General features: G+C 45.7%; 1 protein-coding gene across 9 annotated transcripts in view; it reads right to left on the reverse strand.

Moving 5' to 3' along the window:
• ATE1 (arginyltransferase 1) overlaps positions 1 to 17,998 on the reverse strand; it is a 50,599-nt gene that overhangs the window by 8,019 nt on the left and 24,582 nt on the right. For 7 of the 9 annotated variants that reach the window (XM_015560169.1, XM_006757953.2, XM_006757952.2 and 4 more), the window contains 3 exons: positions 13,466 to 13,647; positions 10,856 to 10,955; positions 1,215 to 1,335 (listed from right to left, as the gene is read on the reverse strand). In XM_015560169.1, coding sequence (XP_015415655.1) covers positions 1,215 to 1,335; positions 10,856 to 10,955; positions 13,466 to 13,647 — 403 coding nt within the window. Of the gene's footprint in view, positions 1 to 1,214; positions 1,336 to 10,855; positions 10,956 to 12,695; positions 12,730 to 13,465; positions 13,648 to 17,998 lie in introns of those variants that run through there. The other 2 variants (XM_015560170.1, XM_015560171.1) reach the window with 2 other exon arrangements.

Raw genomic sequence — 17,998 nt, forward strand, 5'->3', positions numbered from 1 at the left:
TCAGAGTATGAAAGGCTCTATCTACAGTACCCGGTGCCAGGGCCACTCTGAGCATGGGACTCTGAATCGAGTGTCCAAGGACACAGCAAGCTCACGGTGCACTGTGCCTTCCTACAACCCAAACATGATGCCACTACTTTGGTCTCAGTAGTAATGCATGTGACTGACCAGCCAGTGTGCTGGAGAGAGAGCCGGAGAGAGAGCTCAGAGGCGTTGGGTCCAGAGGCAGCTGCGGCTGCTCAGATACAGCTGTGGGGACAGAGGCTCCTGCTGCTGTGCGGGAAGACGATTTGTTAACTAGCTACCTGCCGTGTGGGACTTCGCTTTGAAGATCTTTGTCCAGTGGCTCCTTGTTAGCAATGGCTACATGGCCACTCGCTCCTACAAGAGACTCCCTCACACACCCACAGCTTCTCACGGCTTCTCCGTCTACCACCCAGTAGCCCAGAAGGTCCAGCCCCGACAGAGGGGCTCGGACCCAACAGCTGGCGCAGTAGGGCAGGATCAGAACCTGTGCCCCACACTCGGACCAGGCGGCAGGATGGAGCAGTGAGTGCTTCCACCAACGACAGTGAGCACAGGATAAAGGAGGAACCTAGACTGAGTTCCCAACAATTAATGCAGCGAGCAGGGTTCAAGGAGGAACTTGCTTCCACCACACTTCGATGCACTATTTAAAAAAGGGGAGCACCCATGGGGAACACGAGAGAAAATGTGCTGGGTTTTCTGGGCAGGAGGTGCAAGAGGCAGAAAAGGAGAAGCATAGAAATGCAAGAAGAAAGTCAAGAAAGCATCACAAAACCAAAAGCCATCACAGCCTGTTGCCCAGCTCTACCCTGAAACCTTTCCACAACTTTACTCAGTCCAACTGGTCAGTATTTCTATCTTGGTCGCTAAGTAATCGGGGAACAACTCTTACGCACTCTGAGAGTAAAAGTAACGAATGCTGGAGTCAGCCCTCAAGCAAGATGTGAAAATGAATCGAATGAGGAACTCAGTCAGCAAGGAGCACCAGCACATGAGTTGTCTGCATTTCTCTGCAAAGCTATTTGTTGTGTGTGTGCATGTGATCCCTCTTACACACACACACACACGCTCATGCACACCCTACAACAGACAGAAAGCTCTCTGGACCCTGTTGGGAGCCACAGCCCCATCACATGAATTCTAGGACCGGAGCCACGGCTTCCCATCGAGCTCTGCTCCACACATACCTGCTTCGGGGTCCTGGTTGAAACGGCAGTACTTGGAGTTCTCCAGGGAAGGCAGGCACTGCTCGATGGGCACCCACACGTACGTCTCAGGACACAGCAAGTCGGAAGGTCTGTAATGACCCTGAGGAGACATGAGGGAAAAGGCATGACTACCACCGTACGCCCTCGTTCCGAGGCTCCTGGGAGGGTGGCACATGTAAGGAAGGCAGCCAGAGCGGCTTCCTGTCAGGCTCATTGACTCTAGCAATGCCCGCGCCCCACCCACAGTCACAGGGCACTCAGGGCCTCTGTGTGACACAGGACACTGGGAGGCCTGTGCCAATCTGGAAGATTTGGGTTCCTATTTCTTTTGGGAGAAATAATTGGCATATGATTTTTGCTGAGCTGATTGCTAAGAATACCTAGTTTCAAAATCAAGTTGTCTTTGAAATGCTAGTTAATAACACAGGGAAATTTCTGTTCATGTATGAGAGTATTCTAATTTATATATGAAATGAACTTATTTTCTAAAGTAAAATTTCATCATCATCCTTAGTCACAAAATTCTCACTTTGTAGACTCAGTTGACAATTTCATTTCATTCTAATAAATTAAAAGGTATTGTCTTGTCAACATACTTCCACTTCCATGAGCAATCGAAACTAATAAATGTAAATAAAAAGAAGTCTAAAAAACATAGAAATTTCAGAGAAACATCTGGAATGTTTCTTTTATCCGATTACATCTTCCCAGATTGCTACAGAAGTACTTCTTACAACTGAACGCACAACTGATGAAAAATGAAAGAAAAGCTTACTATTTATATTATAATGGAAAATTCCCTGTAACAACCCTGAAGAAAGCACTGGAATGACTACCCCTTTTTAAACAAAGTCAAGTGTTAAAAGGTCTACTCTTTGATTATAGTAAATCCAGAAATGCATGATTTCAATTTCAAAAAGGCTTTAACATCTTTTAAAAACTTTTTTTTTTTTTTGGCCTTCATAGGATATATGTAAACTCCTATGTATTCAGGACTATATATGTTTACAAATCTGACATGTAAGAATTCTCTCTGAATATTAAATTTTTCTTTGCATAAGTTTAAACAACATGCAAAAAAGAAGTTATTTCTTTAATTAAAGTTAAAGAACTTGAGACTGTTATTTTTCTCAGGAAAAAGAAAAAAAGAAAATGAGAGAAAAGTAAAGAAAGGCTTTCATATGATATCCACCCAAGTGAGCGTTCCTGGCTTCTAATTGGAAGCATCTGGGGATGGGCTTGGCCGATGGCAATAAAACTGAGGTTACCAATTCACACCCTGCCATTCTGAGGGAATTTTGTTTTTACAGTTTTCAAATTAAAACCAAACGCACTTTCCTTTGAACTCTGGTCCTGAAGCAAAGCTCTTTGAGAGTTCACTCTCAGGAATACTCCATAAACATTTTGAAAAGTTCGAAGGATTTTGTGAGTATTTGAGAAAAGGATAAAGCAGCAGTTTGTTTTGAAAGTTCAAGTTAAATAAAAATGTAAGAACACAAAAAAGACAATATTGTTTAAAGAGAGAGAGAGAGAGAGAAGCACTGAGCAGAAAGAAAGAGTAGAGCCCTCCCTCAGGCAAAGCTACCCCACTTTCTACAACAAACCTGGTGGCTTCACTACACCACTTGCCTACAGAGAAGCTCTGACACCACATAAACAAAACCAGCTGACCACAATCCATTAGAGGGGGCAGCACCTCAGAGAAGGCGGGGAGAACGGGGTTATGAAACCTGAAAGACAACACCAGCGGAGCCCTCGGAGGAGCCGCGCAGACCCGCAGACCCTTGCTCCCGGCTCCGTCACATAAACAGAGGCTGACTTGCGGGCCCAGGGGGGTGCTTGGGAAGTAACTCGAGCCGCTCTGTTTTCAGAAACGGTGTGGGGATGGCACCCGCTCAGCGGTGAGGTGAGCGGAGAGGGGAAGACAAAGGGCCCAAACATCTGCATCCATTTGTGCTCCCCAATTTCTGAAAGCCAGCAGATGCGCTCCACGTGCTGTAAGCTAAGCTTTGAAAACCTAAAAATACATATTTCTTCCTCCGACAAACAGAAGTGATGGAATCCTGTGTTTCTTTAATTAAAATCCAGGGCTGGCAAAGGCTCCAGGACTTACTTGAAAGCTTCCTTAAGACGGGGCTATTTATTTTACTAGTAGCAAGTAAAGATTCCAATTCAGCTTTAATCACAATCTTTGCTTTTATTTTGGAAACCCTAGGGTTAATCTTTTTTCTTCTAGAAAATACAAAGAAAGCTTGTGAAGAAAAGATTCAGGGAGTCAACTTACAGCCCAAATTTAATTTCAAACTGAAGGGTCATAAGTTGAAAAGGATAGAGAAGAAAAAAAGAAAGAAATAGGATGAAAGATGAAGACAAAGAAAATAATAGAGAGAAAATGAAAGTAAAATTCAAAGTTTCTTTAATTTCTGTTGCAGGTTAAAGATTTTAAATGAGTGTCTGTGTGTATTTGTGTGTACGTTAAATGTGGCCTTCGCCACGTTGATGAAAAGCATCAGTTCGGTGTGTGCTTTGCTAAGCTGCTGCTTAGAACACGGCAGTTAGTCACTGGGTCTGACACTCCCCTAAGGTGACACCTTCCAACCCACAGACAGACATGGGAGCTGACTCCAAGTTCTCCCTGGTGAGCCCAGCTCCCTGCCACCATCAGAGAGCACTGACGGGTAAATTCTCTACGAGACCCCCTTTCTGGTCCCACAATATCTACAGTAACGTGGAACGACACATTTCAGAGGCCAGCGACCTTAGCTACAGCTGACGAGAAATGACAAGATAAAAAGGCATGACCAATTCCTTCCTGCTTTGAAACGAGCTTAGGTTTGACTAATCCCAGAACCCTGTGCGGTAAAGTGACAGTACTGCCAGGTGTTTACAGCTGCGTGGACCCAGTGCCCCTGCTCCCGGGCTGAGGCCGGACACTGAGTGTCAGGCCCACGTGCGCCAGCCGACCTCCTTACCCCGTGCTCCCCAGGGCACTCGCTCTAGGCACAAAGCACGGGCTAGGGGCCCGCGGTGACCGCGCATTGGGTCTGAATGCCCACTGCACCTTGGGCTCGGCATCCCCTCACCACCACCAACTCCTTCCGATCCAGACAGGATCCCTGGGCTCTCACTCCTGCAGGTCAGCAGGTGGTTAGTAAATACCCTCCACCTGCCGGGCTCCATGCCAGCGTCCTGGGCGTGCCACGGGGAACAACGCTGCCCATCCCAGTTCTCAGGGACCTCTACCAGGAGGGGAGGCGACTTTATAATCATAGGAAACATCACGACCGAGTCTGGCAAACAGGTGAGGAAAAGCACATCAGACAGCAAGTGCCACAGGGCTAAGCCCGCCCTAGAAGGCAGTGCAGCCGGCCCTGCTGTTCGCTGCGAGCCAGCCCTCCCCGCCCCCACCCCCACTTACCCAACCTGGAGTTTCCTTGCCTTCCTTGTGCCTGGGCAGAATACCTTGTATGGACTGAGCTCTCAATAAATACTTAGTGTTTGCTGACTTAAACTAAGCTGTGCCGTCCTGTATTCCTTAAAAATAGAAAATCAGACCATTTCAAAGCTGGAAGAGCCTTAGACCCTAGGCAGTCTCCAGTCTCATTTTGGTATTGAAGAGGGCGGGGGAGAGAAGTCAAGTGACTTAAGGCCCGTGTCCTGTTCATGGAGACTCGCCTGCTTAGCGCCATCAGGGGCTGAACCCCAGAGAAACATGCTGTTTTCAAGGTTCTTTTTCAAGTTGAGAGGCCCTGCGTCAAACCAGTGCTGCACACAGTCATGAAAACACAGCTTCACACACAGCGAGCTGCCTCACTGGTCACGCCTCTATCTGAAGCTATAATATTTTCCCAGCAAACGTTTTTCAATGACTATGAAAGCCTCACTCCTAAAAGTCTGTGTAACGACACCCCTGAGGGAAATAAGAAGTTAGCGGAACCTCCTGTGTACCCCAGGGGGTGATCTTTGGTAATCATCCCTTTTTTCCTGCCTGAGGGGAAATTCATCACAGTGACTTAAACGCTTCAAGCTTAAGGACAGCCTCCCCCCTCACCCGTGCAGCAGGACTCCGGGAGAATCTACATCCTATGGCCTTGAGTGTCATCAATACTCTGTGTCTCTGCAAGGAAGCGCTCGGGAGAAGGCGACCCTGACAGCTTGGGGAGGACCCACACGTCAGCAAGCTCAAGGGATAACTAACAGACGGCTTCCTCCCGTTCCCAACCATCAGTTACGGGGTCATGAAGAACACAGCCACTTTTACCTTAAACAGTATTCAGAGTGGGCAAAGCAAGTCCATTCACAGAATTCTAGATAACTTACTGTGAAGAATTTATGATGTTATAAACACCAAACAATCTTGGATGACAACTTGAGAAAGCTTACTTATTCATTCCATCCAGCTTAAAATATCAAATTGGCCCAAACTCAACCACGCCGCCAGAACAGAATTTACAGAGCCTCAAGATGACAGTAACTATTAACATCTTTGTAATGTTATAGGTTTATCCATTTCAGCCCATTATAAAACCACCTACAAAAAAACCAAAAAACGTTTATGATGTAAGAATATGGTACTGGTGGTCTGAATGAACTTTATTTTTATTTTTTAATCCTCACCAGAGGACATTTTTCCACTGATCTTTAGAGAGTGGAAGAGGAAAAAACAGAGAGAAACATCGGTGTGACAGAGACACATCAATGGGTTGCCTCCTGCACACACCGTGGCCAGGGCCTGGGAGGAGTCTGCAACCAAAGTATGTGCCCTCGACCAGAATCGAACCTGGGACCCTACAGTCCACAGGCTGACGCCTTACCAACTGAGCCAGAACGGCTGGAGCTGAAAGGACTTAACTTTAAAATGCATATGTAAAGGGAAAGTTACCAATGGCCAAACCATTCAACCATTCTTCCACAGTGTCATCTATCTTTGACTTTACACAAAAAAATACATCCTCCTGCCCTAGCTGGTTTGGCTCAGTGGATAGAGCATCAGCCTGTGGACTGAAGGGCCCTGAGTTCGATTCCAGTCAAGGGCACATGCCTGAGTTGCAGGCTCAATTCCCAGTAGGGGGCGTGCAGGAGGCGGCCGATCAATCATTCTCTCATCATTGACGCTTCTCTCTCTCTCTCTCCCTCTCTGAAATCAATAAAAATATATTAAAAAAAAAAGAAAAGATAGATACTCCTGCTTTCAACACACACACACACACACACACACACACACACACACACCACATCCTCCTAAAATTTAAGGAGCCAATCATCACCTTTACATCTAGTAACAGTTTGGAGAAATCAAAATAGCATGATTATCACATCAGAGCTCTCTGGAAATAGTAGAAAAAAAATAATAAAAAAAAGAGAAGAGAGAAACCACTGCTTTCAACACACACACACACACACACACACACACACACACACACACACACCACATCCTCCTAAAATTTAAGGAGCCAATCATCACCTTTACATCTAGTAACAGTTTGGAGAAATCAAAATAGCATGATTATCACATCAGAGCTCTCTGGAAATAGTAGAAATAAAACCGAAGCTGAAGTCTACGACTTCCAGATGCGGGAGGGTAATTCTGACAAGTCACGAGTACGCAGAGCCTGAAATTACGGTGATTTTACAGCTTAGAGCCCGAGAGTGTGGAGCACGGAGCAGGTTGGAAGCTGCCGACCTGCAGCCGCCTGGAAGCTCCGCAGACACAGCCTCTGAGCAGCCAGCGCAGTGCCCAGCGGACAGACCCTGGCAACATCCTGGGTATCAGCACAGGCCCTGAGGCTGAAGGCACTCCCTGTGCTTCAATCCACGGCAGTGAGTCTGCCTGACGCTGTAGGGCAGGGGTCAGCACGCTATGGCAGGAGCCCCATTTGGCCTGCTGCTCGCTTTCACGTGGCCTGCACCCTAAAATGGTTCTTACATTGTCAAAGGCTGAAATGAAAGAATGCCCCCACTCCGTGACCTGTAGGAACTACATAATTCACATTCCAAGTCGTGAGCAGAGGCCTCCTGGAGCACAGCCATGCCCTTGCTTACATACTTTTTATGGCTGCTTTGCCACAAGAGCAGACCACGTGGCCTTCAATCTACTATTACTCTCTGGCCTTTACAGCAGGACTGCCAGGGAGAGAATGTCCATCTCCAGGAGGTGACCAGAGGGTGCCAGGCTGTGTTCATCCGTGGTCTCCATGGCTCTCCACTTCTGTGCCTCGATGGAAGGGTTTCTTAAAAAACCCAAACACTTTCCAATTATGAGAATTTAAGGATATATGAAAGGGGTAACATTCCCATAATGTAAAATAGTAAAGTTTTTAAAGCCACTGTCAGGACCAGGGGTGGATTTGTGACAAGGAGCCCAGACTATGCACAGCCAGACATGGAAACTGCAGAGAACCACCTGAGTAAGGAAGGGTTCAGCGATGATCCAGAAAACTAAAGCAGCCCAGGCCGGCAGACTGCAGCAGGGTCTGACTCAAGTCGCAGACACACCCACACATGCCGGGGTCTAAAGCCAGGCCCCAGGCTCCAGGAGGATAGAGTGAGAGGAGACACATGATTGGCATTTGAAATGGAATCGTATTTTACAAGAGCGAAGAGGAAGGAGCTGGCCACCGGGCAGAAGGTCCTCACAGCGGCCCAGGCTTGCTCTGCTTCCCGGGTGCTTCCCGGCACTGCCCCTCCGAGATAACGATGCTGCTCACAATGGCTTCCCTTTAACTAATGCCACCAATGGAGACAGCAGGTTCTGAAAGGTCTGGCACAAAAATCCTACAGCTGCCTCGCTCTCACAGGATGAAGACATGAGAAGAGAACATGTCCAGATGCAGATGCAAGAAGGAAAGAAGGTCGGAGGCGGGAGGGGGGTTCTAGGGGAGCGAAGGGGGAGCTGGCTTCACTCTAACATCAACACGGAGGCAGAGTAACAGCCGGGAAACCAGTCAGACATGCACACATGCTTCTCTGGCAGCTTAGTGCCCACCCAGAGCGAGGATGGGCCACACCTCAAAAGCTGGTCCCAAAATGACCTCCCATCCACAAGCAGCAGCCAGCACGGTGGGTGCCCTCTGTACTAGGAAAGATAAACTGAATGCAGCTGCGAGGGGCAGAGTCATTCAATCCATTTGGTTATTAGGAAGCTGCGGTTCCTGTTCATTCCCACAAGGCAAGGACACCAGAATGACTTCCATACACGAAAGGCAGACCTGCCTCGCATGTGGGAAGCAGGAACGTGAGCATCACACTTTGGAAATGCCAGCCTAGGCGGTGCTGCTCCTCCCCAGGCCTCAGATGGGCTACAGGCCTCCTTGCACAAACACCTAATCACCTTTAAGTGACGTGAGGGCCACACAAGAGCCTCCTCAAGAAAACGTCAGTCCGGTGTCCTCAATGAGTTATGGCTGCCCAGGGCCATGGATTGGGCCCAGGAAACCTCTCTGGTGTGTCGTACAGGATACTTTATGTCAACATGGCCACATGAACCCAGTCGCTCTTTCTGACAGCTCTCTCTGACAGCAGCAGTCACATTACCCACAGTAACCGAGCACCTCAGACCAACGGCGATGGGCAACCCTTTACCGAGGCCTCTCAAACCCCAGCACGACAGCCAGAGTTCTTGGTTGTCAAGGAGTCTCCTGGGGCCGGGACAGTGACAGAGGAGACACGGTTGGCTCACGGGCCTGGCCAGCAGGGACCACATCTGCTCCTGGTCCTCGTGCCTGGCGTCTGCATGCTCTCCCAACACAGGCTCTCCATGGACACGCAGGGATCACGCTACAAACAGCTGAGCGCAAGGAGCTACAACGTGCACTCAAACAGGACGGGAGTCCCCTGGCTGCACCTGCAGAGGTGAGTGAGTGCCCCATCAGGTGAGAGATGGCAGGAAAGAGGCGCACACGTAAAACAGCGCCCCAGGCTGTGGACGCTGTGGAGAGAGCAGCAAGCTTCCTTCTTCCGGACAGAGCTCATCAGTGCTTTTCAGAAGCCCCAGAGGTGACACAGCCATAAACTCATTGATGACCCCAGGACTGTCTTTCCAGGTTAGGAATCATGTTCCCTCCACACCAAGCTCTGCCTCTTTTGGGGAAGGAGTAGAGGAGGACGGGAAAAGAACACTGATTAAATACGCTTTCAATCCCCAGTGAACGTCTACCTTTCATGAATATGCAAGGACTTTAGGGTTCTCCAATTAGAAGTGATAGACACCTCATCATGAATCTGGTAAGCAGAGCCAGTTAGATGCATTTCAATTCTCCAACCTCTCCTCACGTTGCTAAAAGGAAGACGTGAGCCAGTGCAGACTCTGGGCCCATGAACCGCACGGAGCTTCCACTCGCTCCCATCAGTGACGGAAGCTCAGCACACAGACCCTGAGGAAACCGCCTTTAACTCTGAGGCAGCAAAACCTAAACAACAATTCAACACAAGCATTTGTGATGAGCATGTGATGTTTTCACTCGCCCCTGCCAGCAGGAGGCATCGGAAGCCCCTACACTCCAGCAATGCCTCCGTGGTCACTGGGCATTAGCTCCAGGAAGCCGTAAGCTGGGCTCTGTCCATGCAGCAACGGCGAGGTCATCTGTTCCCTCAGACCAGCAGCAGCGCTGGCACCGCCTGTGCCCGTGCTGTTAGGCCACAGTCAAGGCCGGCACCGAGTTTAAGGACGATTAATCACAGCTAATGAGCCTTTTGTTTCTTTTCTGACATTTCCGAGCCCTTTCTGCTGTTTCAACCATCTGATGTCTGGCCACGCCACGACACCCATGCCGACTGCCTGCAATCACGGGTAACTCTGGCCACAGACAGATCTGGATAATGAGCTCAGCCAAAACACCGCCTTCAGATCCCAAAGGCCTGGCAGATTTAAAACAAGCTAGCCTATAGAGAATATTAAAACACGGGAAGATGCCAGCAAAATCACTATTTCCAAAAACCTAACGGCTGGCGCTCTTAGCATGCTGGTAGCACTACAGGAAATCCCATGTGGAAATGAACAGTTTATAAACTTGCATCGCTTCCAGCGCTTATTTCTTGGAGTCCCACTCATGTCCTCAGGAGATAAACTGATTAATGTTACGTTTACAGTGTTAATAGCAGACCGGGGCACAAAACCTCACCAACAGGGCCACAGCTACAAACCAAACCAGCTGCTAGACAGACTCCACACCTGTCGTCTTCCTAAAAATGTCAATGTTTCCCTGGTCTAAACTTGATGCTGGTGGAATCCTTCAAACCAGTAACAGTTCTATGGGGATTACTCAGCTTTAATTCTTGTGGCAAAATGATTATACTTTCCCCCAAATTCCTGACTTCTGAACTGATTTTCCCCAGGCTTCATTCAGAAAAAGCATGTAAATTTACCCAGAACAGCTAGGATTTCTACATGGTCAGCAAATTACTGCAGATTAACTACATTAAACAACTATTAAGTGCTGATGGGTAAGGCACTATTCAAGGCGATGAACAGGCTAGACTACGAAAGGTTGAAGACGCTTAAAGAAATGTGTTGATGTCCATTAGAAATGTACAAGCAAGTGAAACTATTGTGATGACAAACTGTGAAAGCACGGATTTTCATAAACTGGATCTACAGCAGACATATGTGAGATCAACGTTACCTTATATCTCATCTTGGGACATGAGTGAATGTAGAAACCCATATAATAATAGCTGAGTTGAGATGCTTTTTCATGAAGTTGCCTAGTGAAAGCAATTTCTCTGTCAAAAGAATAAAGAAGAACAGTTATATCTAGTTCCAACAATGTATGTAAATTGATGACAAATATTTGGTAAAATTTGATACTATCAAAAAAAAAATCCAAGTGTTGAAAGAACTATTTTAAAAACACTGTGAGATGATTTTTAATATAAAGACACCAAAAAAAACCCCTCTGAATTTTGAGCAAATGCATCTAAATTCAGGTTTCACACTTTCTTGGGCATAGATAGTGGTTAATCTGAAATTCAAACACATAAAGCTGGAGAGATCTGTTTAGTATGGTCTCTTGCTGTTATTCATTAAGCAGACCAGGTAACCTCAGGCTGGCACTGGGCTGGTATCACACTTGAAGTCCAACCTCCTTCCCATGACCCACAAGCCCTGCTCCCTCTGCCCCTCCTCACCGCTGCCAGCTGCCCTCCTTGCCCATCACTGCCCATCGCCAGCCGACACCCTAGCCTGCCACACCTTCCTTCTCTTTCCTCCCCTCCTCAGGGTCCCTGGACTTCTACCCCAGACTGTACAGAGCCAGCTCCTTTCCTGCTTTCTGCTCCTCAACTGCACCTGCTCAGAGCCTCGCCCGACCACCCTGCATAACAGCAGCCTCAAGCCCACCATGGTTTTATTTGTCACAGCACAGCAGAGGGCCTAGAATTATGTTCTTGGCTTTTGAACATGTAAATAGAACTCAAGTAAGCATCTACTAAACGAATGAATTACATTGCTAAAATACATCTTTTAAAAAAAGCCATGCTCAAGATCGCCAATTCAAACATTTTTCAAATCTGCAGACTAGATTACATAAAAATCTATATTGATTATAGATTGAAACACAAAAATCTGTATTAAATGATTGGTGAGAAAAACTACCTGAACAGGTTTCACTGAACTACATTAAAGTTGGTAGTAACAGAATTGGAACTTGTGACCTACTGGCTCTGATTTTGCTCTGAAATACTGATCTCCTAGTTCTCTCTCCTCCACAAGCTCAGCAGCTCCACCTGGAGGGCGCTAAGGGAAGGGAGGGAAGGGCTGCAGACGGGGCACCTCCCCGTGCTCTCCTGTGCAGGCTCTCTGCTTCCTCCTCAAAGCTCTCTAGAATTTTCCCAAAGATACATCAAACAATAAACACAACTCCCTCATTTTGCAGGGAATTAATTATTTACTATCTCAAATCCAGGATTTCTATGTCTCTTAGTTATTGAGACATGGATGGGACTTATTATATAGGAATAAATATTCTTAATATTCATCTGTGATGTCTAGACAAATCCACAGCTATGCACTGTAAAGTGATACAAAAAAAATCGCAATAATTTCCAAGTGTTAACTGATTTCGATATGAAGAGTCTGTTTTCTGAAATCAACAGAATACATGTCTCATTATAAAATCCGATTGCTTCAAACGATCAGTTCCAATTTTAGTGAGATCACCAAGAGTCATAAATATTTCTTAGTTTATATAAAAATGCAATTAAATACATAAAAAAGTAAAAGATGATTAGAGATCGGTTATAAATATTGTATAATTGTGAATTTGCTATCACTAAGATAAGATGGGTTGAAAATACCAAGATGGAGAAATTCTTTATATCATGGGCCATTGAAACACACACCAAAATCAATTATGGACCAAATCAAAAAAAAAATCAAATGGTGATTAAAGAAAATATTAACTTTTACTTCCATAAATACAAAAAAACCCCATACACAAAAAATAATTGCAGAGTCTATTTTACCATGATGTAAAAACGTGACCATCAGACAGAGGAACTTGGAAAGGAGGAAAAAAATGACAGTGATACCGAAGGACAAAGAGAGACTCGAGCTCCCGAACAGAAGAGCTATTCTCAGTTCCCCTGCCCCGCCCCCCTGTCCCGCCTCTGCCCCCCGCGTTACATACAGGCACCAGCAAGAATGAAAACAGAAACAAGCATTTTCATGGAATAAGGCCCCGCTCTCTTCACCTCAGGATCATGTACCTAAGGTATGTGCGCTGTGCTGCACGTATTTGCAGCTGACATCCAAGGGAGGTCGTCGCCCGATATGGAGCCGAGGCTAGGACTCCCGGGCCTCATCGATCTACTTTACATAACTGCATATTTCAATTCATTTGTGCGAGATTCACTTAACCTTTATGAAAACAATATATACAACACCGATGACAAGAAAAATAAATAAATATCACATTTAAGGAACATTAAGTGGTTCTGACAGGGGAGCTTAAATAAATGCATAAACTAAACAACAAAAACATCCCACAAATACAATGACTTCTCATGCACTAGAGCAGGTGGATGGAGACCTTCAAAAGCTTGGGAATTACCATCAGGCACTGGCCTCAGTTCTAAAAGTGGTGTTTCTAAATACCAATATATGAGAGATTACTGTAGCAACAAATTACATGTACTATCACAATAGGATTTCTACTGTTTATGACGAAACATCATCAAATGAGGAACTACTGGAAGTTCTATACGACCCTAACAACTGTCTAAAGCGATCTTACCGTAGTGCAGAGTAGACACCCAAGGACAGAAACGAATAATCAGGATCATAGTACAAATACACAGACGACACACAGTAGGGAAGGATGTCAATCACCCCCACAGCGATGATCTTGCCGTCCAGCCAGTACTGCTGGTGAAAGGAGCCATAGCCACAATCGGGTCCGTTAGGGGGATTCTCTGGCTGTGAAAAGACACACACATGAGCAGTTTGTCACAGATGTGTACATACAAGGGTTAGCATACACACATGTATTTACTTGTTCTGTGAGATAAGGCCTAAGACAGCCGTGGGCAAACTACGGCCCATAGGCTGGATCCGGCCCGTTTGAAATGAATAAAACTAAAAAAAAAAAAAAAAGACCGTACCCTTTTATGTAATGATGTTTACTTTGAATTTTTATTAGTTCACACAAACACTCCATCCATGCTTTTGTTCCGGCCCTCCAGTCCAGTTTAAGAACCCATTGTGGCCCTCGAGTCAGAAAGTTTGCCCACCCCTGGCCTAAGAGAAATGACACCCCCGTAGTAACAAGCACACCTAGCACCCAGATCTTGGTTTGTCCATTCTGCAATCAAAGGAACCAGAAAAAGAAAAAACGAACCATTTCTCTTTGGAGGACTGACTGACTCCAGGACTGAGGAAGGAAACGGAGAAAATGGCCTAAAGTATCTGGTAGTGCCAAAAGCAAGGAAGGACTCAACACAAGAAAAACAAACCCCGATGAATGGAGGAACATCAAAGGGGCAGGGGAGAAGTGAAAGAGGTCCAAAGGCCCCAGCTGAAATTCTGAAAGAGTTTTGCCCAGCCAGTGTGTCTCAGTGGTTGAGCACTGACCCAGAAACCAAGAGGTCAACCTGTTTGATTACCGGCCGGGGCACATGCCCAGGTGTGCAGGAGGCAGCTGATCGATGTTTCTCTCTCTCCGTCCCTCTCCTTTCCCCTCTCTCTAAAAATCAGGAAGAACCGAAAGGCAGGGGAGCAGAACTCCCTCCTGCTGACGTGTGGGCTGCACAGAGCCACTTCCTCCCACGGTGCACCGCATGGGGGGAGGGGAAGTACCTGCACAGGGGACCACGGTCACCACAACAAACACGAGGACTCACTGAGGTGCCAGCAGTGTCCATGGTTTCTAACTTCCACGGAGTAGTTCAAGTGCTGCTTGGGCAATAAACACATCTTCAAACTTTTAAGAGCTTCCACCGACTATAATGAATTATGTCAAACCCACATGTAGCTTTGCTCTAACATGACTATTATTCCCTGGAAGCAGACACAGGTTCAAGAGGACAGGTGTACTACCTGTTATGGCTACACCACCTCAACCAACACCAACAGCTGAAAGAAGGAGTCGAACACCGTTTCAGAAACTAGACTACGCCAACTCGCCACAAGGAAGACCCCAAGCCCTGTGTCCTGGCATTTCACAGGGACCGCCTTTCAGAGGGGAGCCCTGGGGCCCACAGGAATGCGCTCCCCGTTGTTGGAAATAATCGCACAGGAGAGCAAGCCTGCAGTGGCCCGGAGAGGGGAGAGCTTGGCTGTCAGAACCCTCCAGGTCAAACGCTGATGAGGCCGTAACCAGTTTGACTCAGTGGCTAGAGCATTGGCCCGCAGACTGAAATGTCCCAGGTTTGATTCTGGTCAAGGGCACGCACCTGTACCTTGGCTGCAGGCTCACCCTAGTTTGGCACTTGCAGGAGGCAATCAATCCATGTGTCTCTCACATCGGTGCTTCTCTCTCTGTCTCTCCCCCTCCCGTCCACTCTTTCTAAAAAATAAAAATTAAATTAAAAAATCAAAATATCCTCAGGTGAGGATAAACAAAACAAAAAAAGCTAATTAGACAAATTTGTGTATCAGCTTGAAATATTTTTTAAGATTGCAATTTACCTTCTCATTTCCAATAACCATTATTTCTCTCCTTCCCTGGACTTTGCTTTTAATAACCTGCTTCCATTCATTTCACTGCTTTGAATGAGCAGTTTGCCCTCCCACAGGCATTATTCCCATCTCTCAATGCATGTGAAAGCAGGGACCTTCGCCACCTGCAAAGCACTGTATGTAGATACGGGCTGCCTTCCAATTCCTTAGGAAAATGAAGCCACAGAACTACCTACTCCGACCCCCTCACATCACAGAGGAGGAAACCTGAAATCCACGAGGAATCAATTCAGCAAGACAATCATGAAACCATGGAGTTACAAACTGATCCAAGACAATCATTTAACTTATTTTAAAAGTATGTTTCTACACTTTAAAAATAGGAATCATCCTCCTACTCACGCTCCAAAGTAGCTGTAAGAAACAAATGACAATGTACAAACAAAAGCACCCTGCAAATTTGGGTCAGTTTCGCTTTTGGCTTAAGGGGTCTGAATGGCATATCCTAAAAGATTATGTCCATGAAGTTACATCAGTGGCTCATTCACTTAATAGCAAAGTTATTTAAACTATTAACTGCAGTTAGCTTTAATCTCCTCATATTTAAGTCAGTGATGTGATAGCAATTATTTAATAGTTTATCTTTCTCATGCCTGCAGTTTACAAAGATTTGGATATGTGAAAGAATAAGCAAAGTTATTTCTCAAAAGTTCCTCATTTCATGGATTGAGCTGACAACAGGAAAAGTAGAATAAAGCTCACCACCAGCTACACAAAAGGAAGCCCCCCTCACACCCGGGAGATGGCAGCGGCTGTGATTAATGAGCCATGCAGCACAATCCCAGGACGCTGTGTGGAGTGCCACCGATGTTAATAAGCCACTTCAGGCTTCTAGTCCAACTGCTCCCCAAATGAGTGTCTATTCTCTCTGATAAAGTGCACCTGTCTCCTGACCCATCTGCCTCTGTGTACCTGTTATGCTTAGAACATACACTTTAGAGACTCAAAGGCGGAGTCAGTTGCCAGGCACCAGAGGTGACACTGTAGGTTGTGGGGGAGGGGTGTCAAAGACGGGAACAGGGAATGTCTTCAGGGGCTTTAGGATCAGAGCCTGTGTCCTCCTTCCTTCGGTGGCACCTGAAAGCGCTGCCCCCAAACACAGCTGTTCACCACAAGCCGTGATTAGACGACTGGTGTCCTGAACTTTTTTAAACAACAGTTTATGGAGGCCCCCAAAGGTACTCTTTTTAAGCACAATTAAAAGTATGCATTGTTTTACAATAACTTATTCCTTTTTTGCCTTTTGTTAATAGTTTCATGAAATACTGTATATACTAAACTTTGAATCCATTTTAAAAATAGAAACCCAAAAGTGTGCTAAACCACTATGGCATCAAAATCTACATTATTTATTTATTTTTTTTAAATATTTTTTTTATTGATTTCAGAGAGGAAGGGAGAGGGAGAGAAAGATAGAAGCATCAATGATGAGAGAGAATCATTGATCGGCTGCCTCTTGCACGCCTCCTACTGGGGATCAAGCCTGTAACCTGGGCATATGCCCTTGACCGGAATCGAACCTGGGACCCTTCAGTCCGCAGGTTGACGCTCTATCCACTGACCCAAACCAGCTAGGGCTACATTATTTCTTAAGAAAAATAGAAACTAAACTTGAAAATTTGAAATAGTCTATAATAAGAAATTAAATAAATAAGTTTAATATTGAAACTGCAAATACCAACACTCAGGGTTAACCAGTTTTGTAAAAGTGATTTAAAAATCAAATGCAACAAATTCCTAATTTTCTGGCAATCAGTACACTAAAGAAACAAATTAGAACCGTAAAATAAAGAAGCTAATTACAGTACGTTTATATGAGCAACTGTTATGTAATAAGTAAAAACTATTTCTACCAAGACTTTTTAGTAACATGAACATTTCTCCAAGTTAAGTAAGACTACAACACTGTAAAATGGAAAATATGATCCCCATCATATGAAAAATTACTGGGTGTCTTTCAATGCAGGCCTGGCCACACACCGCTACATAAGTTAACTAACATTTAAGAAAATTTAAAATTCGGCTCCTAATGAGCTCAGTAGCTGTGTGACCACTAGCAACATCCATGTTGGAGACAGTGCAGGTACATTCCCACAGCCGAGCTTGGGTTTAGACCCGTGGTTCTCCACCTTCTGGCCCTTTAAATACAGTTCCTCACATTGTGACCCAACCATAAAATTATTTTTGTTGCTACTTCATAACTGTCATGTTGCTACTGTGATGAATCGTCATGTAAATATCTGATATGCAGGATGGTCTTAGGCGACCCCTGTGAAAGGGTCATTCGACCGCCAGAGGGGTCTCGACCCACAGGTTGAGAACCGCTGGTTTAGCAGATGGATAAGGAGGAATATTCCTAAGTCAAAGTCAACATTCCTTCAAAGCAGAGTTCTGTGTGACTCCAAAGCTGGGTCCCAAAAGTCCACCCTGGAAGATCAAAAGTCCACATTGATAGCATTTTGGCCTGGAAAAAAATAAAAGGCACTTATAAATGCCTCACCTTTGCCTTAAATAATAAAAATCTCAATAATAAAGCTTCCATGAAACAATTCATTTTAGGCAGTGTTCTGGTAAAACTTCCAGGCCACAG

This window comes from Myotis davidii, unplaced genomic scaffold, assembly GCF_000327345.1.
Source record: "Myotis davidii unplaced genomic scaffold, ASM32734v1 scaffold1055, whole genome shotgun sequence".
In the NCBI taxonomy this organism is placed as follows: Eukaryota; Metazoa; Chordata; class Mammalia; order Chiroptera; family Vespertilionidae; genus Myotis; species Myotis davidii.